Source organism: Lissotriton helveticus, chromosome 3_1 (genome assembly GCF_964261635.1).
Source record: "Lissotriton helveticus chromosome 3_1, aLisHel1.1, whole genome shotgun sequence".
In the NCBI taxonomy this organism is placed as follows: domain Eukaryota; kingdom Metazoa; phylum Chordata; class Amphibia; order Caudata; family Salamandridae; genus Lissotriton; species Lissotriton helveticus.
The window spans coordinates 1,287,069,954-1,287,095,238 of record NC_136061.1 but is presented as its reverse complement, the minus strand read 5'-3'; the positions used below and the strand labels follow the sequence as shown (position 1 = coordinate 1,287,095,238).

At 43.5% G+C, this 25,285-nt stretch overlaps 1 protein-coding gene across 2 annotated transcripts in view; it reads left to right on the top strand.

Moving 5' to 3' along the window:
* Window positions 1–23,854, top strand: part of NTM (neurotrimin) — a 1,138,588-nt gene extending 1,114,734 nt beyond the window's left edge. For both annotated transcript variants that reach the window (XM_078681941.1, XM_078681940.1), the window contains 2 exons: window positions 16,257–16,289; window positions 22,811–23,854. In XM_078681941.1, coding sequence (XP_078538067.1) covers window positions 16,257–16,289; window positions 22,811–22,920 — 143 coding nt within the window. In that variant the 3' untranslated portion in view covers window positions 22,921–23,854. The remainder of the gene's footprint in view (window positions 1–16,256; window positions 16,290–22,810) is intronic.
* The last annotated feature ends 1,431 nt before the right edge of the window (window positions 23,855–25,285 follow it).

Genomic DNA, 25,285 nt, shown 5'->3' with positions numbered 1-25,285 from the left:
TGGCTGGTGAGTGGGTATGGTGGGACCAAATCCGTGAGACTGACATGATATTATCGATTCTCAACCCCTTATTTAGTTAATCAAAATCCTTTGAATGCATCAGTAAGGTGGAGTCACTACCTCTAACACTGAGTCACAGCAGATGACTACAGGTTCCTTCGTCATTCTCCGGATCCCAAACACCTTTCATCTCGTTAAGACTCATTTTATTATGTATTGGTTTTGTTTTCTATAGATCAATATCGTGGCCATTGTGGCTCTCAAATTGTATTGCATTTGCCGGGTGTTCTGGGTTTTAGACTCCATTTTCGCTGACTCTACCGTCAGTCTGAGATTTACTTTTAATCCATTCGCTGTTTCCTACTGAAGAAACTTTGATGCAGTATCTCATCTGACTCTTGCTGTCATCGAATTACCTAAATATACGTGATTCTGAGTATTGGGTGTGTTTTCATCCTAATGGAAACAGGTGTAAAGTAGATGGTGTAAAGCAACCAAAAGGATACCCTGGGATTTCATCTTGCTATCCCTGAAGGCACACCACTTACATCTCATCAACACCAGTGCTAGAGTTAAGGCTCCCATGCACCACCCATACAGAGTTTAAAATAGCACGGAAGTAAAGAACATTACACTGCTGATTAAATTGAACCCTGCTCCGGAGCCTGTAAACATACTGCCATTTCAAATGAATCGGAAAGACAATGGCCTCTAAGTGGGAAGTGTAAGCCTTAACTTCCTCCTTAACCATATGCAACCATCAATAGATCAGTCTAGGTAAGGATCAAATCAATTTTATTCACTTATTTTAAAAACAGGTATAGGTAAAGTTTTACTTTTCATACATCTCACAGTTATGTGGTGCTCCCAAAAATACTTGGCTCAGCCAAGAGGTCCTGATAGCTGGTGTGGCGCGCTAAACACAGATCGCGTCATGGTGTTTTCTTGTCCTTTTTGGAACACCGATCTCTGGATGGTGGATTCTGTCTTATCGTGGTGATTATTTTGGATCTCCCATACCAACAATTTAACCAATGGTTCATACATGGTTATCATATGCAGATTCTGACTGTTCTCACAACAGTAAAGTGAGTTCCCTAGGCACATTTGATTCTTGAACCCCGTCAGTATGACTAACCCTTCCCCACTGATCCTTTAATTGTTTGTTCTCATTCTACTGTGAGTCCATAGCAGTCATTTTGAAGATCATTTGCTCTCTTCTGAGGCACTTTATACTGTTGATTTCTCCACAGTATTTATCTTGCTGGCGTACCATACCGACACAGATGGTGATTAGTCCCCCTCAAGGTCATTGTTCAAGCCTTGCAGGGATTACTATGGACTTACTTGGGGTGCTTCCAATAATCTCTCTTCGTCCTGATGAAGACCCTTACTAAATAACTTTATGGGGTTGAAACATTGATGAGTTAATAACGGACTATTTTTTAATTTGATTCGGAGCACAATACTCTGATTCAGAGTGTTATTGAATAATTAATGTATCCACGTCTATCACCAATTGTGTACATATGTTTTTGTATAGCACTTACACACTTTAAATTAACCTATTTCACTTTCACTGTGCTGTTATTTTTGGGAGCACAGCATTACTGTGAAATGTATGAAAAGGAAAACTTCAACCATATCTTTTTTTAAATAAGAGAATAAAACTGATTTGACCCGTACCTAGACAAATCTATTCATGGCTGCATGTGGTTATTGAGGAAGTTGAGGGTTAATCTTTCCCTTTAGGAACCATTGTTTATTCTATTCATTGTCTCACCCAGGTCCCTGGGTTACTGAGTTACCCCTTTGTCTTTGAGCAGCCACTTCAAATGAGGCGCGTGCATTATACTCCAGTGCCCGACTTTCGTGATTATTTGCAGGGAGAATCGCTATTTTTGCCATCAGACAGAAAGGTAAACATTTGCCTATTTTAAGTTCTATATGTACAGCTCCTATAAACGCGCCTTGAGGAAATTCATTTTGCAGAGAAGCAATGTAATTCCACGAATCCTTTGATAAATCATTCCATCCATCCATCAATCCACCCACCCCCTCAAAGGTTCCATTCATATTTCCCTCCTCTCTCCTAACTTCATCCATGCCACTAGGTAGATCTAAGTGTTACACTCTTTCCGAGCCCCATTCAACACAAGCCCTTAATTCCTATCTATTTTCAGTTTATAGGGATCTATGTGTCCATCATTGGGTTCATTCCCATGCTGCATATTTTAGTGATTTTGGGACCTTGGTGTTAAGACAGTTTCCCCAAATTCTAATACTATCAAACTAGCGAATAAAAAGTCCTACTCATTTTTAGCCTGCCTTAAGGTGTTTTCGTCAAGATGCTAAGCAAAAAAAATTATATTTTCTAAGCCTACCAATTTGTATGCTTTATGGTTTCAAAGTCCTCCATCATTGGCATCCCTTCATTCCTGTATCACATTGCAATCATGGACCCACCTGGCAAACTCATTGGCTTACTTTTTGTTTAATTCTTCCTTTTCCAGTTTCATTTGCTCTTGCATGGCGGCTTTCATCTCCATTGTACTGTGAGATGCCCATAACGTTTTATGCTTTACAGCTCATGGTTTGCAGCATCCCTACTAACTGAATGCAGTAAACAAGCAAAGCCAGCCTACCCGCAACCTCCTCCTGCCAATTCAGTGTCCTTCCAAAATGGCGGTCTCTGCTAAATTACGTTGCTTGTTCTCGCATCCTGGAACATGCTGTATAAATGTAGTCTTGTACCTTTGTCTTGGTGTTCCTTGTGAGAGTGACGTGAATGTCTGGCAATATGTCATCTATTCTGGAGACGCCTGCATGTATGATGTTTAAAGGAGTTGCTCATGGTAATATGTTGTAATAAATTAATCGTGTCTGTAAGGTATTAGATTAGGAGAAGGGTAGAGAACTTTACAATATTGTTGTGCATTAGAAATGGGTAAACATCCTTTACAACGCAACTTTTACCACGCAGTGCCTTTACGATGCAACTTTTACAACGCAAACTATTACAACGCATAGCGCTGGGGGGCACTCAAGGATAGGGAATAGGTTTAATGTACTATCCAACACCTTCCCTACTATCCACGGGGACTGGAGTTGGAATAGTAAATTAAACTATTCACTATCCAGCGCCTAAAAGCACTATGCGTTGTAAAGGTATGCGTTGTAAAACGTGCGATGTAAAGGTAGGCGTTGTAAAAGTATGCGTTGTAACGTCATACATCCTTAGAAATGTAGCCTTACGGGTGCAACACGTCTACAATATAAGATGATAATTCAGTGGGAGCTGTTTTCTCTTTTTAGTATTTAATCAACAGTTTTTTTCATAATTGTATTTAACTGGTTTGAGTTGGTGCCTTCTTTTGATGAAACGTACTTTGTTGCATGGGGGAACACTGATTTTACTTGTCATTAAAATGAAAACCTTATGAATAAAAGATGTCTCTAATATGATGAATTTGAAGCTCAGCGTGGGTTTTTAAGGATTGTGGGATGAATTGATTGTGGGTTTCTCTAGCTCATCTACCCCAATTACTATTGAAATCAGTACCTTTCTTTACCCTGACGGTATGCACATAAATATTGTCAGGGTACATAAAAGTGACGTTGAGTAAAGTACATTTGTACTGACCTATATATAATTGCCTTCACAATACTGTGGGAATCAATATTTTGGCTATGATATGTTTGTAGGACGATTTATAAAAAGCAGAAAACAGCAGAAATTCACCCGGGGTAGATTGTATTTCTAGTACTGTTGTGTTAGGCAAACATTGCTTGATTGCATGTCCTCTCGGCATATTGATGCAGAAATTACATTGCTAGAGCATTCTGTTAGAGATGAGAGTTAGAAACACTGATGTTGTTTCTCTGATTAACATTTGTAAGGTGCGTTAAAACCAAACCTTTAACAAATTAAAAGAAACATCAAACCACTATGTGGTACTACAGCAAAAGAGCCAACTGTCAAAACATGCAAATCGCAGTGATCTTACAAATCAGAGCAAATGAAAGGATCAAATCAATACCTAGCCTCAGAATTAAGAAAAATGTGCACAAAGCTGCTTCTGAATAGGCAAAATAATTTCTCTGAGCTTCTTACATGCCTTGTTCGCGTGACTAGAAAACATGAGTCTTTACTATTATTGTCGCACAAATCGACTATAAATTTGAGAAAACTGTAAATATAACACATTCTAATAAATCTACAGAGTGTTAGCGAGTCCCAAACTATGAGGTAGGGATAGGTCAGGGAATCTGCGTATTACGTGGAGTGGTCTAAAGTAGTGTTTTTAGGGCAGTTGTAACCTGTTGAAGGCAGCTTTGAAATTGTTGGAAGACTTGCATCTTCTTGGCATTGATTAAAAGAGAGCAGAAAGGCGAAGCCCATGCAAGGTGTCACGGACAGATAGAGTGACCAGCAACTGAAATGTGTACACGGTCTGTGGTTATCGGCCCTGCATCTCTTTGTAGTTGTCATCAGTTGAAGTTTTGCGTGAGCTCCAAACACTGGTGGATTTGCTCAGCTCCCAGAAGTGAATTGAGAACATTCCATAGTTTATATACCAAAGGTACTACTGCCTGCACTTTGCCCCTTTTGTCCTGGCTGTCTGATTGGTTACGTGCTGCCACACAGAAAAACCTGGTGAGTAGGTAGCAATGGTAAGAGACAGTTTCTCAAATACTCTGGGCCCCTACTTCATACAGCCATGCATATGATGCAATGGGCCTTTGTTTTATACAGTACTCCACCGGAAGCTAATGGACTGCTTTTACTGTGGGTTCAGTATGTTCGTCTTCAGGGCTTAGTTAGTAAAAGAAAAAGTACTACATGTATCAAAAATCTATTTTTCATTCCTTAAATAGTGAATTTTAGGTAATCACAGTTTTTGCGATTTCCTAAAATTGCAACTACAAAGCCTTTCGTACATGTTGAAAGGCTATTTTTAATTTGCAAACAGGCGCAATTACTGATTCACAGCATTTGGGAATGGCAAATTGTTTGATACATGTGGAGCAAAGTGACTGTGCCCACACATTTGCTCAGATGCCAGCGACTGGCACTATCAAATGTCAGGGGTGTTGAATAGCAAGACTGCATAGTTCTGATTTCACTTCAGTTGTGCTGGTCCATAGTACAATCACAATCGCCATAATGAAACACACGTTTGTTTTAAGCCGTAGGTTTTAACCCCTTCGGCGCTCGAGTTGTGCCGCTCGCACGCTGATGACGAGCTCAGCTCGTCATGTAACGCGGCTTTTTGAAAAAAGCCGCGTAGCGCAAAAATAGCCGCCGCACGCATGCGGTTAAAAAAAAATAAGCCCTCTCCCGTGAAAATCTTAATATTCGCATTTGTGTCCCTCTGGTGCACAGTTGGTATAACAAATAATAAGGCAGTGGAATGACTCCTGGGCACACTCTGCTTGAGCGCTGAAGTTAGTGACTCTTCCCCAGCCCTACTCTCTACTGGCTTTTTTCAGGCACCTTTGTATTAGATTTCTGCTGGGCACATGGGAGCAAACCTTGACCCTGTCTTCAGGCAGGTCGCTTCCCTACGCCGCACAGCTCCACCAGCATGTTTGTGTGCCCCTGCTACCTGACACCGCCGCTGCCTCGGTAGTCCGGTAGTCCAGTACTGCTATTTTCTTGGATTGTGCCTCCTGCTCTGTTTTATTGCTGACTCCTGTATATTTTTGTTGTGTTTTGTTTCCCACCTAACTTTGCCTTTTTTCTCCTTGTTATCTTGTGCCCCCCTTGTTTTTCTCTGTGACCCCTGGTGCCCTTGCCTATTTTCGCCCATTTTTCCTGCCCCTGCGTCCCCTGAGGCCCCGCCCCCCTGCTCACCCATTCTTTACCCTATTTCCACCTCTCAGCTGCTCCTCCCTCCCACCTCCCCTTATATGGCGGCTGCTGCGCGGCCGTGCCAAAGGCGCGCCTAAGGCAAGCCCGTCTGTGCCCGTCCGTGCCTGGAACTTGCCCAGTGCCAGACCCCCTGACCCCTGCGACCGCTACAACGCCAACACCCTCCACGCACTCAACACCGGACGACTGCACACCTGCTTCCTGGCCGCCCAAAGCGCACCCAAGGATCCTTCTCCTGGCGGAGCTGCAGCTTCACCAGCCTCTGACCCGCCAAACCGCCCACCGTGACAGGACACAACCACCTCAGATGCATACCGCTGAACACCTGCTCCGCACGCAAACACGCCGCCATCGAACTCTGGAACCTGCTTGACACATTCTCGCCGGACGTCGCCTTCCTGACAGAGACCTGGATGAATGCCTCTTCGGCACCCGACATCACCATAGCCATCGCGGACGGCTACAAGATCACTCGCAAGGACCGCCCCAACGGAGTAGGAGGTGGAATCGCCATAATCCACAAGAACACCCTCAGGGTCTCGACCAGCACCGACGACACCCTCAGCAAGGCCGAACACCTGCACTTCCAGATCCACACCGATCCCACCACCACCCTCAGAGGAACTCTCATCTACAGACCCCCCGGACCCCAGCCTCAGTTTATCGCGGATTTCGTCAGCACGTACGCCCTTGCCTCCATGGACTACATCCTCCTAGGAGACCTGAACTTCCACCTCGAGAACAACAATGACACCAACTCCACCACCCTGATTGACAACCTCGCCAGCCTCGGACTCAGACAGCTTGTCACAGCGCCCACCCACTCCCCCGGCCACACACTTGATCCCATCTTCTCCGTAAGCTCCCACATCACCTTCAGCCACACCACTGAACTCCACTGGACCGACCATCGCTGCATCCACTTCACCTTCCAGAAACCCATCACGCACCCAACAGATCCCCTGCCGCAGCTGGAGCAAAATCACCGAAGACCAGCTAAACACCACCCTTGCCTGAAGCCCACCCGCTGACCCCACCGAAGCCGACACAGCCGCCCGCAACCTCAGACATTGGATCGCCAACTGCGCCAACACTCTCGCCCCGATCAAGAAACCCTCCAACAGACACACTTACAAAAAAGCCAGCTGGTTCACCGCAGACCTCCAGGCCGCCAAGCAAACCTGCCACACACTAGAGAAGAAATGGCACCGCAAACAGACACCAGACAGCTACGCAGTCCACAAAAACACCATCCGCAGACACCATCACCTCATCAGATCCGCCAAAAGGGCCTCCTTCAAAGACCGACTCGACAACAACGCACACAACAGCAAAGAGCTGTTCAACATCGTGATGGAACTCTCCAACCCCAGCTCCAACACCAACAACATCCCACCATCATAAGACCTGTGCGCCTCCCTCGCCACCTTCTTCCATCGCAAGATCGCAGACATCCACAACAGCTTCAACAACCTGTCCACCCCAACAACCACCGACACCTCAGACCCCGCCCCATCACCCACATCGATCTCCTGCTCACCTGGACAAACATAAACGACGACGACACCATCAAAATCATGAACACCATCCACTCCGGCTCTCCGTCAGACCCATGCCCACACCACATCTTCAACAAAGCTAGATCCACCATCGCACCCTATCTACGCAAGGCCATCGACATCTCCTTCAAGACCGTGACCTTCCCGGAGGGCTGGAAGCACGCTGAGATTAATGCCTTAATGAAGAAACCCAAGGCGGAACCGAGGGACCTCAAGAACTTCCGGCCCATTTCCCTGCTCCCATTCCCAGCGAAGGTCATCGAGAAGATCGTCAACAGACAACTGATCTGCTACCTCGAAGAGAACAACATCCTGGACCCATCCCAGTCCGGGTTACACAGCAACCACAGTACCGAGACTGCCCTCATCGCCACCACCGATGACATCAGGGCCCTGCTGGACAACGGCAAAACCGCGGCCCTCATCCTCCTGGACCTCTCGGCTGCCTTCAACACTATCTGCCACCGCACCCTACACACACACCTCCACAACACAGAGATCCGAACCAAGGCTCTGGAATGGACCACCTCCTTCCTCTCCGGCAGAACCCAGAGCGTCCGCCTCCCCCTTTCCGTTCCGGAGCCTCCGATATCATCTGCTGTGTACCCCAAGGATCATCCCTCATCCCGACACTGTTCAACATCTACATGGCACCGCTCACCCACGTCGCCCGACTGCATGACCTGAACACCATCTCCTACGCCAACGACACCCAGCTGATCCTCTCCCTCACCAAGGACCCCCTCACAGCCAAAACCAACCTCCAGGAAGGAATGAAAGCCGTCACTGAGTGGATGAAGAACAGCCGTCTGAAGCTGAACTCGGAAAAAACAGAGGTCCTCATCCTCAGCTCGACCCCCTCAGCCTGGGACGACTCCTGGTGGCCGGCCGCACTGGGAGCAGCACCGACACCAACAGACCACGCAATCTGGGGTTTTTCCTTGACTCAACACTCTCCATGACCAAGCAAGTAAACGCCGTCTCTTCCTCCTGCATCAACACCCTCTGCATGCTTCACAAGATCTACAGTTGGATCCCTCACAAAACAAGAATAAGGGTCACCCAGGCCCTCGTCAGCAGCAGGCTGGACTACGGAAAGGCCTTCTACGCGGGAGCCTCAGCCAAACTCCAGAAACAACTACAACGAATACAGAACGCCTCTGCTCACCTGATCCTCGACATCCCGTGCCACAGCCACATCACTCCACACCTGAGAGACCTGCACTGGCTTTCCGTCAACAAGAGGATAACCTTCAAGCTCCTCACTCCGGCACACAAAGAGCTCCACAACACTGGACCGGCATACCTCAATTAGACCCCCCCAGGATTTGCTAATTTAGCGGCACAAAAATTGAAATTTAGCGGCACAAAAATTGAAACTTAGCGGCATTATTGCAGCACTTTATTTTAATTGGAATCATTATTTTTCAGCCTTAAATTAATGGAAACTTTTTAGCAGAGTATTCCACTTTCAAATAGGCATGTTTAAAGTGTCTGAGAGTATTTGTTTGCTATGCTAAGTCCCCATGTCATGTAATGGCTGCAGCAACATTTTTCTCATGTTGCTGGCAGCCAACCTGAGATCTTGCTAGACTCTGACTTCCGCAGGAACGAGATGGCCAAGGGGAAATAAAGATCCTAGAGCCAGTTGTATCCCTCTACTTTTAAGTGAGAGTCTAAGACACTTTTGCAAGTCTAAATGCACCCCGCTTGGGTCTCGAAACAAGAAGAGAGGGGCTGCATTGGTGCCAAGCGCTGCTCCCCGCTTCGGTCTACTCTCACCCCAGAACAGGATGCAGGCACCCCTACCCTGAGCAGTGGCATAAGCTCTTCCACTATCCCACCACCGACCCTGCTTACAAGACTACACCATGGTTTGCTGTAATTCGATTCTCTCCCGGCTGCTCATGCAACTAAAACTGCACAGTAAACAACAAGTTGCACACATCATTACACTGACTGATCCCACTCGCCCCCACTTTCCACCTACCACCACCCCCTCCTCAAGGGCACAAGTCCTAAAAAAATGAAGTGGGGAGGGCGAATCAAGTTAGGTAGTTGACATCATGGTGCGTGCCTCTATAGCACCTGACACCACAACGCATGTCATTGCACGTGGGATCACAGGAAGTGATCTCTCTGGAAGTGACATCCGATAATATGACCTCACACATATGTTTATCAGGAATATCATGAGTATGTTTGAGTGTAATATGAGATTTAACAAATTATATTTTACTTTGGGCTTGTGCCAAAAAAGTGGTGCAATCCCAATACTAAATCTGGGCCACAACCAATAATAGGTTTTTTTTCAAAGCCTTGCCACAAAGAAATTGGCTATCAAGGAGTAGCAAGGCAGTAAATCATTTCTGCTTAATTGGTTGCAAAGTCTGCATTTTAAAATATTTTATGGGGTTAAGGCATCGGCTGCAGAGGTGCCCAGTAAATCACAGGGAATAGTAGTAATGGTGAGATAACTCTAGAGGTTAAAGCATTTATTGGCGAGGTCAGAGTTTTGTGTAGTTCCAAATTTGCATCAAAGTAGTATAGAAGGTTAATGTGTTTCCTGCAAACAACATCACCTAACATGCACATGAGATATTTATATTTTGTGTAGCTAGGTATGTAAGTTTCTTCTTAGAACACAGGGATCCTATTTTTAGTTGTAGTTCATGAATTATAATCCTTCTAATACAGCACTGTGAGCTATGAAAGACATTTGACTCCTGCACCTTATAACCCTCAATGACTCATGTAACACATCTTGTACATTGATTTACACACTTACATGATTTATTATCAATGTATAATGTGTAATGTAAAGCGCTCTGACACTCTGCATTGGGATGAGTAGCGCTATAAAAAAAATACAATTGTATGATTTAAATTGTCATATTTGTAAATACTTGGACAGACCAACATATCTGGCGTTCTTTCAGTGCATGAACTTACTTAGATAAATGGACTGAACGAAGTAAAAAGCATGCATCTCTTACGTACCTGGGAAGAGATAACAAGCTGTGTTATTTTGTTTTCCCTCCGTTGTATTTGCATGTAAGTGACGTTCGAGGCTGCTGCATAATACAATAGAATACACCATGTTTAATGGCATCTGGTTGTAACAGGTTTAACTCTAGGTAAAGATATGCCAGTGCGTTGTCCTGTACCAAGCACTCTGTAACCTCACTGCCCTCTAGGCGCTTGAGCGGATTTAGGCTCCGGATCTGGTGCTGCTGCAAAATTTAGTTCACTGGAACTCACAACCACCATAGCAATGGGAGCCTCTCCCACTGCCCGCCAGTGGGTCTGAGACCTGCACAAAGATGAATGCTACCGTGGGCTTCATATTCATTAGATCGTGGGCCTCTCTGTGGAGATGGCTAATCAGGCTGTGCAGTGTGTGTCTGCTGCACATGTGGTGATCTGGCGAGGAAATATATGCCTAGAGCGTTCTAAAAGTAAACAACAGAACAAAGGGTGTAATGGCTATGATGACTCAGTACTATGAAAAGCCAGTACTTTACCATACTGCCAAGTATGTTTCAGTTCGTATATGTTACATAGTTCTCCCCCCACTCGGTAAAATGAAAGAAACATAGAGGGGCAAGTCTCAGCTCTCGGCAGGCCAATCGAGATCCCCATCAAACTGTGTGAAACATTAGGCATTTAAAATCTGGTGGCCGCTCCCTTGAAGCAGGCAGAGTGAAACTTTGTGAACAGCAATACAATGAAAATATTTTAAAACCACCTGTGAAAAAGGCGAGTCCTGCATTTTGTATGGTGCACGTGACCCATCATTTGAGAAATGCAACAGACGGTCAGATGGGATCTGGTACAACCAGCCGGTCTGCGTACATTACAAGAATATTTTCATCAGTTCGTGGGACAGTTTGAACTGTATTATATAGCTCAACCTTTCACCGAAGGTGTCAGAGCGCATTACAAAAGGACCAGTTACATTATTGTAAATACAAGAACACGAATGTCGAAACCAGGGCCGGACTGGCCATAGCGGGCACCGGGCAATCCCCCGGTGCTGGTCGAAACACTCTCAGAACATAAGAAGAGCCCTCATCTTGAGTGTAAAAGATGCCGCCCAGCCGCAAAGCCCTGATTTAGCGGGCACTTTTGTAAAAAGCGCTGCCCTTTTACAAAAGTGCTGATATCGTGATTATTTTGTAAATCGCGAAATCCTGGAGGGTCTGCTCAACAGACGACTCACCTTTTACACCCTGAACGGACCGCTATGCTCCGCCGCCCTCGCCACCGTCCCCCGCATCCGAAGAACGACCACCGACTGCAGATCGTTCTCCCACCTCGCCGCGAAGACCTGGAACACCCTCCCCATCCTCCTACGGCAGACCCAGTACCTGCTAACCTTCAGGAGGCTTCTCAAGATCTGGCTATTCGAGCAGTAACAGTATCCCTACCCCCCCCAGCGCCTTGAGACCCTCATGGGTGAGTAGTGCACTTTACAAATGGATTGATTGTTTGATTGATTGATTGATTGATTGATTGATTGATGGGCTGTTTCCGTTCACGCCGGGGAACGCTGAAGTTAGTGACTCTGCCCCAGCCCTTCCCTTTACTGGCTTGTCTCACACACCATGCACCGTGCTGTTACAGTTGTACTGGTCCAAAATACAGGCACAATCGCCAAAAGAAAACACATGATTGTTTTTAGCAGTAGGTTTTAAAAAAACAATAAGCCCTCCTCCCGGGAAAATCTTAACATTAACATTTGTGTCCCTCTGGTGCACAGTTGGTATAGCAAATGATAAGGCCGTGGAATGGCTCCAGGACGTGCTCTGCTGGAGCGCTGAAGTTAGTGACTCTGCCCCAGCCCTACCCTCTACTGGCTTCTCTCACGCACCTTGCTGTCACAGTTGTGCTGGTTCAAAATACAGGCACAATCACCAAAATAAAACACACATTTGTTTTTCTCATTAACCTGTTCTTGCTCTATTTCTCTGTTTCCCTGTCAATGCTTCCGTATCTATCTACACCTATTTCTGTCTTACTATGTCTTACCCTTTTGTTTCTATACACTAACTCAGCACCAACTTAGTACCAGCACAGCCCCACCACAGCATCAACACAGCACCACCTCACTTACAACTCACCACAAATGCATCACCAGTGCAGCATCACCTAAATATCAACAAAGTATTACTCAGGACCACCTCAGCAGCACACAGGATCACTCAAAACCACCTCAACTTCACTAAGCACCACCTCAACATTACACAACATCACCTTAATATCAGTCGGCACCACATCCCTATCACCCACCACATCAAGCACTACCTTCCACAAAAACACCACCACCTCAGTATCAAAACAGTATTATTTTATAGCAGCACCACGCACAACACAAGGAAGTGAAGCAGTTTACCAAAACTTAAGTTTAGTTGTTGCTTAACTCCATGCGTGCAAGAGGTGTACCTCATGACCTGAGCTCGTCATGAGCGTCGAAGGGGTTAAAGTGCATCAATTCACTTTATTAGTAACGCAAAAATGTTTATAGTATGCTATTTCATTTAAAACACATTCTACTCACACATGGATGGATATATTCACATATTTATAAGATATGTATACAGAAGAAATGAGTTCTTAACCATGTTATAACAGCTGCTCTTCCCCTGTGTTTATACCATCCCAATTCTTCCGTTCAATTCTCTGGCAGTTTAATTTGCTACCCTATCATTAGTATTATTCATATGTAACCTGCAGTTTAGTTATACAAAATAACACTTTAAATACGTACTTCTCAATGCAGTTCTATAACATACCTAATAAATGTGTTAACTTTCCCCCACAATAATGAAAAGCATAACTAAAATAATTATAAGGTCCTAAAGGCAAGACCTAATAGCTATGCCAATGCTTGTTCTCTCTTGTTCTGTACAAAGCCTGGTGAGGAAAAAGGAGTGACAAGATCCAAAATTAAATGCCGGTGAATCCTACCCCCAACCACCAGCTCAAATTAATCAATGTCCATCCTTATTCAAATTTAGGTGCAATGTTCACCTCTGATTTTCCATGTATTTCACCTGCTGATGACCTTTTTGGAGATAATGTTGAAACTTAGGTTGGAGAAGTCCAGTTAAGCCAGTACTTCTTTTTCCCTTTTGCTTGCTCTCTTGTGCCTGGTTTACTTAAGATGATGATGATGATATGGGGCTTATTGAGCGCTCGAATGCCGAGGCGTCTTGGCGCAGGAGTGTGTAAGCGAGGAGCTGAGACTAAACTGGGTCTACTCGGGTGTAAACAGCTGAATTTTCAGAGCTTTCCTGTAAAGTAATAGGTTGGATTGTAGTCTCAAAGCCCCTGGCAGTTAGTTCCATTGTTTTGCTGCACAACTGGACAAAGACCCCCCCCCCCCCCATCTAGCTCTACAAAACTTGGGGGTACAGATCAGGTCAAGGCTGGCAGATGGGAGGTTTCGTGAGGGGGTGTAAAGCCTGAACATTTACTGGCTGTCAACTGAGCCCCTCCATAACGTTCCTTGTGCACCAAGCAGAGCGCCTTGAATTCTATTTGTTGCTGTATAGGGAGCCAGTGTATTGCCCTTATGCCCTGTTACGTAGAATGGCCCTTGGGAAGGTTCACAAGTAATCGTGCTGCGGCGTTCTGTAATGATTGTAGCTTTTTTATCTTGGTTTTATCGATACCCAAGAACATCGCGATACAGTAGTCCAATTTGGACAAGAAGAGGGCAACCATTACCGTCTTCTGTAGTTTGGGAGGTGTAAAAAGAAAAATCTTACGAAGGGTCTTTAACAGAAAGAAACTAGCAGACGTTAGACTATTTACCTGCGCAGACAGATTAAGCTTGTCATCAAAGATGACGCCAAGATTCCTGACCTTCCCGACGGGGCGAGGACATTAGCCCGCCTTAGTCGGCCACCAGGAATTGTTCCACAATGACTTCCCGTTGCCAAACTCTATCACTTCAGTTTTTTTCTGTGTTGATCTTCAAGAAACTTGGGCTCATTCAGTTCATGATGTCTGTTATACAGGCATAGAAGCTAGCATCTATGATCTCAAGCTTGTCCGACAAAGATATCACCAGTTGTGAGTCATCAGCGTAGGACACAAATGTGAAGCCATGTTTCCTGACGAGTCTTGCCAGTGGCGTTACATAGATGTTGAATAAAGTCGGGGACAGAACCAATCCCTGTGGAACACCACAGGGCAGATAGAAACTGTCAGATTGTTGACCGTCCCAGCTCAAACTCTGTTTCCTGTCCTCTATTAATGAGGAGAGGAGGGCCAGGGCTGACTCCTCAATTCCTACCTCCCACAGCCGACGCACCAACACCGTATGATTCATGGTGGCGAATGCGGTTGACAAACCCAGGAGAACGAGAATAGCCCTTACCTCCCCCTCCCTCCCCCCCCCCCCCCCATCCACCACTCTCGGGAACTCCTCTGTGCCAGCGGCAGCAATAAGGGCAGACTCAGTGGAGTGAATGAAGCATTATGGTCTTTGAAATATTGATCATTGTATGCTCCTACTGATGACCAGTGCATTTACTTACTGTGAGAGATTAGTCCCATGTTCTTTATTTTCTAATTTTAGGCCCGAGTAAATGTTATCATCTTTTTATTGGTGCTGTTCAGTACCAACTTAGATTTTAAAGATGCATGGTTGCAAGGTAGGTGTAACCATTTCTGTCGTGCACCCTATGTGATGGTTAGGTGTGTATTTCTCTTAACTGTAATTTCAGGTGAAGTATGGTTGATTTGTTAGCTGAAAGCTATGTTGCATGTTTCTGTTGTCTCTTAGTTCTTAGCTTAATTCGAACATTCTAATTTGTTGATCCGTGTAGTTACACTGGATTCCTGATAAATTGAGATTATTCATAGACAACCTAAAGTGAGTTTTGGCTATGCTTTTTTCCTACTTTAAATGGAAGCTAATTAGGGTGTCTACTTTTATTCTATTGTATGCAACCCTCTACATCTATCTTTCACTTATTTTCTTTATAGCACTAGTAATGAGCTATGTCTGGATAGTCCATTGTACATTCAGGAGGGGCGGATCATGTCAAATCAGCACTGACAATGAACATACTTCAATGTATTCTCAATGTTTGTACCTTTTTCTCATTTGGAGATCTACATGGGCATGCGGTGTGGTCCTTTTGGACGTCTGCTGGACATAACATCCTAGAGTGCAGTGATATCCCTCTGCGAGAAATAGCTGGTTGTAATTTTTTTAACTATTGTTCTTTGCTTTCATTGCCCGGTATGGCCAAGCGTGGATGCACAGGGAATTTGTTGGAGTGACAGAATCAACATGTTACAGAACTTAGCACACTGCGCAAGCTACGTGGGAAATATGTATATTTGTGTTGTTCGTTGGCAGCTAAGGACAATGTCTGGTTGTAATAAAAAATAAATATAATCGATCTGTTGGAGTGAAACCTGATGCCCTTGGGAGGATAAGCTCGTTCAATAATTGCCTTCTTTGGGATCAGGTACTTTTCTTGGATGTTTTGAAATAAACCTTATTGGAAGTGTCAATTTACATTACAGACCAGCATGAGCTAAAAGTAAAGAAATTCATAACATGCAAAAGAGCCCTGTGAATGTACCACAGCAGTATTCCCTGAATTACTGATAGGGGGTTTCTGAACTGAATGTGAAAACTGCTTGTCTTGTCCAAAGTTTTATTTGAATACAGCTGTGAAACAATTTCATAGCAATAAAAAAATGTCAACCAATACAAGAATTGTGCTTTTCTCTCACTGCAAATATCCATATGCAATTGGTGATTCTGTCTAATGCTGCCTTGTTTTTGTTTGTTTTAGAAGAGACAACAGCTGCTCTGACTCCTCTGAAAGGTCAGTGAATCAATCATCTCTGCCTGTTCAACCCTCCCTCCATCCCTCAGCTTGCCTCCACAATTTCCCACATCATCTCTACTTAGCTTCCATTAAATGAAGTATTGAAACTGCCTTAGGGTAAACTAGTGCTCTTTATTTTAAAATCATAGTCCATGATTCCTTTAACTGATGTTTCAAGTCTCCTTGTTCACCAAAGTCACATTGAAATTTACATGAGAATTTCAGCCCCATTATTTCAGAACTCCCTTCCAGTCTTCTGAAAGCAGCTGAAGGCATATCTATTCAGATAATATATGTATAAGGGCTTTAAAGTGAATCTGAGAACTCAACCACGAGGTTTGCATAGCCCTAAGGTTTACTATTGTTCTCAGTTTTGGATTGAAGAACCATTCCAGCCACTTATGACCATTGACACTGACCGCACTCATTTCATCTTCCAGAAATCGCCTATTGAATTTCACTGCAAACATTTTGCATCTAGTCCCTTTCATCAGTCTGCGTATTATGTGCACTGGCCTTTGCATGTGTTTTGTTCACTGTACAACCCCGCCACCGTCACAATGTGATCTCTGCTTTTGGAAACATTTTGGATTAAAGTGCCCTCACACCAAAGAGGTCCAGGTGACCTATGTGAATGTTAAAATAAAGAAAAAAACTTCAGAGAACCAGTATATTACACATTAGTAAGTAATTTATTCGATCAAAAGAAAAATTGATCATTCACAAGAATAAAAACCATCATAATACAGTTTCAAAAACAATTGAATAAAATTTGATAAGAACATCATGTTCCAAATAAGAACAATTACACATTATAATTCTTGCGTTTTGCTCATTCTTGGTTGTGAGCATCACTTTGAAATATAAGTCTGTTTAGTCCTTTGGCAGGCAGAGGTTTATCCACCCTATATTATTAAATGTACCGTACTGCATTGTCATTCAGAAGCGCCCTGATACGGACAGCCCATATGGCTTTGATATCAAGGGGTCTAACTTGAGTCTAGATCTTAGATTCTAAGTACTTGACGGTCAGTTTCAGGCTATTGACTCCAGCGTCATAAACAACTGTGGATCTGCCTTGCCTATGCTGATTGTTTGAATTATATATGGTTCGCTCCCCCATTCAAACTGGTAGAGTACTGTTGCATTGTTTATAGTGACTCTAGAGCAGATGTCTTCAAATTGGGGGTCTGTCCCTCTGGGGTGCTCAAAACTAGTTCCAGGGTTACGCCAGTTACACAAGAAGGACATTCAGGGCTTTTTCCAGTGTTCGCAATTTCTGTGTGCAAGCATCAATACCTTAAGAAGACTGCCCAAAGCAAACCTAATATACATAATGAATGTGATACCTATGCTTGCCATTGTCTGCATTGCACTTGTTTTGGGCTTTCTTCCATAAGTAGTTGTGTTACTGCTGTGTAAAGCCTCCGAGTGTTCCCAGAGAAGATAGCAGTGCCACGAAGCAGTACATCTGAGTGTAGTTGCACTGCACCTCAGAAAAGTTTGAGGAAAGCATAGAGAACAAGGGTGAGTGGGTGGAAAGGAGCTTCACATGGTAGCATTGCCCCTCATCAGGTCTCCAAAAGGCTGCTCGCCCTGCAAAGACTTACACGCATAGCAAGTTGATTCTGCCCAACCTTGAAAACCTGTGAAAGCCCTGCCAATTTTCAAGGTCGAAGTGTGACTAGCTGCTCTAGGCTTTGCATTCTTGGATTTTCAGTCTTATAAAACAAGAACAAAAAGTCCCAGAATACAAAGAACACATCAAGACTAGAGCAGCTAGTTAAACCCTCCTGCTACCAGTTGATCTGCAGCTAGGAGGCGTCAGGGAAGGTGGTATTGACAGGGGGACAATATTAGGAGAAAAAGCAGTAACAGGCAGACAATGATGGGAAGAGGTAGGCAGTCACTGCATACACCTCTCAATTGTGTCGCTATAAAGTGAATGAACCAAACCTCCAGATAGATACCTAAGTCGAAAATCCTAGGGCCTCATTTATGAGTTTCTGCTGTAGGAGAGCACCGCAGGCTTTCCTGCTGCATTGCCCTATGGCAAATGATATAGGCATAAATGCGCAGTTAAATCTATCAGATACGGCACATTCCTGTCCCTTTCCCCTGCGCTAGCGCACAATGGACTGCCATGCTCCAATGCAGGCGCCTTTGCACCATGGTGCAAGGGTGCCTGCTTTGCAGGGATTAATATTTTGCTGCAGGAAGGAACACCTTCCTGCAAAAAAACAATCACAAGAGGCTTTTTCCTCCATAGAAAAAAGGGAAAAATGAGGTGAAATGAAGGGCAACATTTATGAAAAGTTTTGCATCGCTGGTTGAAAACTATGATGCAGCACTTTTCATTGCACCCTCCTTGCTACACCTTGGATGCGTTGTATTTATAGTAACAGTAATAGATCACGTTGTGTTTGCATAGTGTCCTTAGCTGAGAGAAGGAGTAATTGAATTCCCGCACCATGGAGTGTCGATGAATTTCACCACATCTCCTCGTAAATAATTTGGAAACAAACCACTGCCTCGCGGTCCGAGTTCGTTGGGCTTGCCATTTGCTACCCACATGAGTTAGGAGCCCATTCATAAGGCCTTTATGTTCTTTAAACTTGATTGATCTGGTTCAACATGATCACCAAACATGATCAAAGGGACTCTTTTTTTAACATTTGACTGTCCTGAAGATGGTCTGACGGACGATACTGCCACAACAGACCGAAACGTTGACTACTACATCTATTTCCCTAGCATGTTTGGCTACTGAGGAATTGCTCTCCATTGTTTTAGATTCATTTCCTTATTTTTGAGTCCTTGGAATAGATGTTCACATCATTGATTTGTAGGCTCCTTCATGTCCCCTCTATCATGGTGTTTTATTGTTTCTGAATGTACCCCTTGCATTCTTGTTCACAATAAAAGTGTGTACTTCTGAGAAAAACAGATATACCTGTGTTTGTAAAAATCTGTTGCATATTGATATTATTAATAACTGTTACTTACGTTTAGAATTTTTCAAGGATCAGTCACCATTTGGGGCTCAACATACAAATAATGAATCTGTACAACTTTTGACTGAGATTAATGAATGAAATCCCTTGTAGGCATCTTTACCTCTCAATAGTTTACCTGCCTAAGCCTCCGAGGGTATTTTGGGTTTCCCACTGGTTCGATACTGTATTTACGGTACGATGCTCCATGTTGCAAGGATTGACCAGATAAATCAGGAATCCTGATGTATCTGGTGGTGCAGTAATGGCGCATTGCTGGAGTGTGTCGCAAAACAGACGCAACTCCAGCAATGTGCCATTACACGTGGTCGAGTCCCACGTAAAAGGGCCTGCATCAGTCCTTATGTTTAATGTGAAGCAAGTGTAAGGATTTGACGCAGTGAACTCCTAATGTCATAGATTTCACTTTGCCACTTCTACGAGCCTTCTTTATGGGGGAATGCCCACCCTGCATACATTATACCTGACACAGGTATAATGTAGTGAAGCGGTTTGCAAAGTGACGCATCTGCCTAGATGCATCACCATGTAACTATGGTGCATTGTGGTGCATTTTGTATGTCGCTGCAGCGTCACATAATGTCACACATTAGCAGTGTATGCCCTTCATAAATAAGTGCCAAAGATATTTCTCCTTGTTGTGCCTTTCTTACACCTCTCCTGAGGAGGCGTAAGGTTTTGGCGCTGCCTCAGGCAAGGGCAGTGTCGAAAAGCTATGGATGTTGATGGGAATATGCCCAGCAACACCCATTTCACACACCTTTAATGCAGAATCTACGTTAAAGGGATTGATATTTACAAGGCAGCATTATGTAAAAAAAAAGTGGCTTAGTGCTGTCTGGTAAATAAGGAGCAGGCTCCTGCGCCACCGGATCGTCACAAAAAGTGATGCACCAGTGGTGCAAGGGGCTTATAAATAGGCCTTCTAGTGTTTAGCATGGGCCCAAGAAGGCTGGACCAGATATGATTCATATTAGAATTAAATCATGAATTTGAAAGTAATTTTGTCTAACCAAAAAGCTCGATTGAATATGGCCCTCATGGGTAACCTTGAACACCACTGATATAAAGATCTTCAGGATGGCGTAGCATAATTTCAATAAATATTGACTTAATAATTACAAAATTTCACTTTGCAAGGGCAAGGCATTATTTTACTTTTAGCTACTGCTCTTCTTTAGGGATAATTTCGCAGAAGTTGGTCTTTAAACATGACTCACAGAGGGACCGGCATATATACAGCCAAAAAAAGATTGTGACACAGTTGGAAGAACATAGGCCTCGATATTAATTCTTAATACAAATCTCCTAATTCTTGAAAACCATGTACACAAGAAATCGCTTTTTCAAGGTAACATTGATAGAAAAAAAACATGGTAGTCAACGGGTGCTTTAACTGCAAAATTAGCAGTCGAATTATGGCTTTCTACTGGCAGTAATGTTTTAATTTACCTAACTATGCTGTGATTTTCCTTGTTTAATTATGAAATAAATATATCCGGCTCCCACACTTATTGCCCAGTATATTCACATTCCTTTGCTCAGTTTTGATGGAGGCTAGACCAAAATATATGTTATATTACTAATCCTTCGATTTATTACACAAGACCTGAGCTTTGATAACCGAAATGAGTTGATCATAACGGTCAAGTTGATGAACTGAAAAAACGGTAAAGCACAAGTCTTGGACATGAACAAGACTGCATGAAGATGTGGGGTGTGCTCCTTCAACAAAGCCATCACTGAACCACAGTCATCTTTATTTTATTCAGAATAAAACATACTTATGGTTTATCACATGTTGTCCCATGAATCGCAGTGGCCTAACCCTCCTTAACCTCACTGGTGCTTGAGGGGCCTAGGTATGTAGGGCCTGCTACTCCCGATTAAGTACAGGGCATGTACGTGTAATTCCATCCTCGCCTTGAGACCCTCACGGGTGAGTAGCTGCGATATACAAATCCCTGATTTATTGATTGAGTGTCAAAAAAGAATAAATAGCAGAGGTCAATCTTTCCTTTAGCCAACAAATTGAAAAAGTAGCCATTGCCATCTTCCATGCCCAGGACTTGCCCCCACTAATAACCTGCTCCTGGGAATTCATAAGTAATCACTGACTCGGCTCACAGAGCAGAATGGACCAGTGATGCTACTTAGGGTGCTGTAGAGATGGAACATGCCTTCTGCGTCCTGAGAAGCCTGATAAGGGGGCCGAGTTTAATACAGTGTGTATGGTCTAAAGTGCTCTTTTTAAGGAACAAAAGTACTTTTAGCCCTCTTGGCGCCATGTGACTTACTCTCTATGTGATAATACTATCTCAAAAATAGATAGCGTAACCTAACCTGCATAGTATTTTGAGGCACCTTCCTCGCTGATCCAGCAGTGATCCACAGATGCAGCTCTTTACCTTCGTGCAGGGCCGGCTTTAGGGCAGTACGACTGGTGCGGCCGCACTGGCACTGACCAGGGGAAACATCCTTTACGACGCAACTTTTACCACGCAGTGCCTTTACAACGCAGGTTTTTCAACGCAAGTCATTACAACGAATTGCGCTGGGGGGCGCTCTAGGATAGGTAATAGTTTAATTTACTATCCAACACCTTCCCTACTATCCACGGGGACTGAAGTTGGAATAGTAAATTAAACTATTCACTATCCAGCAACCCCAACGCAAGTCGTTGTAACGACTTGCGTTGAAAAACCTGCGTTGTAAAAGCATGCGTGGTAAAAGCATGCGTTGTAACAACGTACATCCATGACCAGAGGGTCTCTGCCCTCAGGTTAGGGGGTCTCTGTTTAGCAGTTAATTTACGATTTAAAAACCCCTGCTGCAGAGTTCCTTGTGCGTCCAGCTTTCAGGCAGCAGTAAAAATGTCAAGTTAACTCTTGTGATTAATGTTCCTGCTAGAGAGAGATTAGGGATTTGTCCAGTGGCATATTTGACTCCCCATAAAGTAGCACCGAGGGATAAATATACAAGTTGCAGGTACACATCATCCCAAAGTAACTGATTGCTTCTGAGAGTACTTTTCTACTCTCCCATTATAAGAAGCGCCCCCTGCTGCGTTGTGCAAGTAGCCTCCGTTTAAAATTAAATTAGTGCAGGTGCTCAGCACCTGACATTACCCACCCATTTGAAGCACTTCCCCCTTACTATAGGACTTTTGCATTTGTCTTCGTTGGGGGCAAAGTGCTGTGCTGGGCGCACTTTGTTCATCAGCACCATGGTCTTTTCAAGAACATTGTGATTATAATTATGGCTTTCTTTCTCCTTGCTTTATCCATTCAAAGTCATATCTCTCTATGGCATCTGTTCCCCATCCTCATTCTGCACCTGAGTCATGACAATGGTCATATATATTTCTAGGCAAGATGTATAGAACTTCTTTAGATCAATGACCAGTTATTTATTCTTCGTCTTGTTTCCTTCTGCCCTTCTGTAGTTGTTGTTGTTGCCACTGTGGGAAATAGAAGCTCACACTTCTTCTTCTGCTCTCCTTAGGCCCAGGAGCAGTGCATGATGGGAAAAACAGTGCCTCCGGGATGATGACCGCATACTCGTCGCTGATTCTGCCTCTTCTGATGCTGCTGCTCGTGAAGTTTCAGTTTTGACACCTCATGCCATTTCCACGGAGCTGAAGGGGAAGGAGAAGGGAAAATGTTCATGTAAAAATAGAAGAAAGTAATAAGACCTTGAAAATAATCAAAAAAAGAATTAAAAAGGTGATTTGGAATGATGAAGGAACACGAGGGCGACACTGATGCCTCAATAGCACGACTGACGCGTTTCATTCTGCTATGGACACTGGAGCAGGCAGCGGACCAGTAAAACTGTCGCAGGTGGCCATTTTGAGAGCAGAGCACCGAGGCGGTGGGATCTGCCTGCCTTACCTGCTGCAGATAATATCCACGTTCACACAGAACAATGTGCATAGACCTACGCCTGCGGTACACACGCTGCACCACCAACTGTAAAATAGACCACATACAACCGAAGAAATAAAAAGACAGACAAGAGAGAAGATAACACGTTCTTTAAATATTTACTCATTCTACGGCAAAGGACCTTGTGTATCACGAGGGGGTGGGTCTGTTTTGAACTGGGGATTCAAATTATTAATTATATTTTACAACATGAACATTTAATGCTTTCAACAAATATACGAATAGCGTACGTTATGGGTTACCTGTGATTCAGAGATGATCAGATGGTTTTATAGATCCTGCCTCTATGTAACTTTACTCTCCCAGCTGTTTCACCATGTGGTCTTCGTGACAGTGTTTGATGCAGCGGTGCTGTTGAAAATAGTTGGTGTACACCATGTCTAAAATCAGAAGGTGATCTACTTGACGCTGTGTTTGTTAATTAAGCTTACTCTTTTTCTCACAATACATATATATATATATATATACATACACATGAATACATACATGTATATACACATATGAAGACATATATGTATATATACGTATAGATCCGTGCTCACGTGGTGTGTGCATATGTGTTTAACTATATATATATATATATATATATATATATATATATATATATATATATATATATATATATATATATATATATATATATATACACACACGCACACACACATAGATACACACACCTACCTATATACCATTGCAGGCTCAGACACCATTTTTGCAAATGTCGGCTTTGTTCTATAATTTGCCTCCCCTGGCATACATTGATCACAAGATTGGATGTGGAATTATCTCATGTCCTGTTTGACAAAGACTTGTGACTTTGAGTGCTTCATTGAATGAAATATAAATCACTTTAACCCTGACAGCCAGTCAGATTGCAGTATTTCCCAAATGCTTCACGTCACGAATCGTCATTAAGGTTGTTATCTGGCACAGCCCACTTCTTGTCGGAATTGTGCCCGGAGTCTGCTGGTCTTGGAACATTCCATTTATTTACAGATTTCAAAAAGGGAATGTGGAAAAAATGCTACTCTATTCAACAAAAATGTATTCATGTTTTATCTTTATGGAATGAATGTGGTTTATACTATGTCTGTATTCTGCGGGTCAACTAGTAAGAGGCGTTGGCCATGTTAATAATTGTGGAATTGCTAAGACATTTTTTGTTGATCCTTCTCCCAAACCAGTTTGAAAGTCGTATATTAGTAAGAGGCACCCCTCAGGTGCGATAACTCATAATATTCAGAGTAGTGCTGTTCTTGAAGACGACCGATAAAGAGCACATTGTCTTTACCGTTATTTATGAGATTCCTGGCATGCCTTTTTCCACAAAAAGAATATTTCCTATGGACTTTACTTTTATTCGATGAGTGCCGGGGACATTACATATACCTGGAACAGTTAACATGTAAGAAAAGATACGCTATCATCACTGTCTGATGCACAGTTGGTTAAATATTGTGTCTTCATTGTTCATTGGCATGTCACAGTAAAAAAAAGTTAACGCTTATTGTCTGAAGTTTCACTGCCTCAATCTTTCCCATGAAATGTGGAACCTATTTGTTGACCTCCTTTGCATCATGAATTTATGGAAATGCTCTGCTATTAGCCTAGTGTGAGACAGGTATTTTTCATCATCCTTCTGCGAGTGGGAACATGGTTGGAAGCCAATGGTGGATCTGCAATCTATAAAAGACACCCCATGAGGCTAGATCAGAAACTCGATTGTTATTATGCTGACAGGTATCAGGTAACATCCAATCAAGAAAGATGCATTTTTAGATCTTCAATACTTGAGCATTTGCAAGTAGATGATGGGCCTGATTAAGATGTTGGCAGACAGGATACTCCATCACAACGATGACGGAAATCCCATCCGCCAAATTATAAAACCCCTTATATCCTATGGGATTCATATTTCGGCGGATGGGCTATCCATTACCATTGGTATGGAGTACCCCGTCCGCCAAGATCTAAATCAGACACAATGTCTTTGAAACCAGACCTCGTGATGTAGTTCATCTTAAAAAATAAA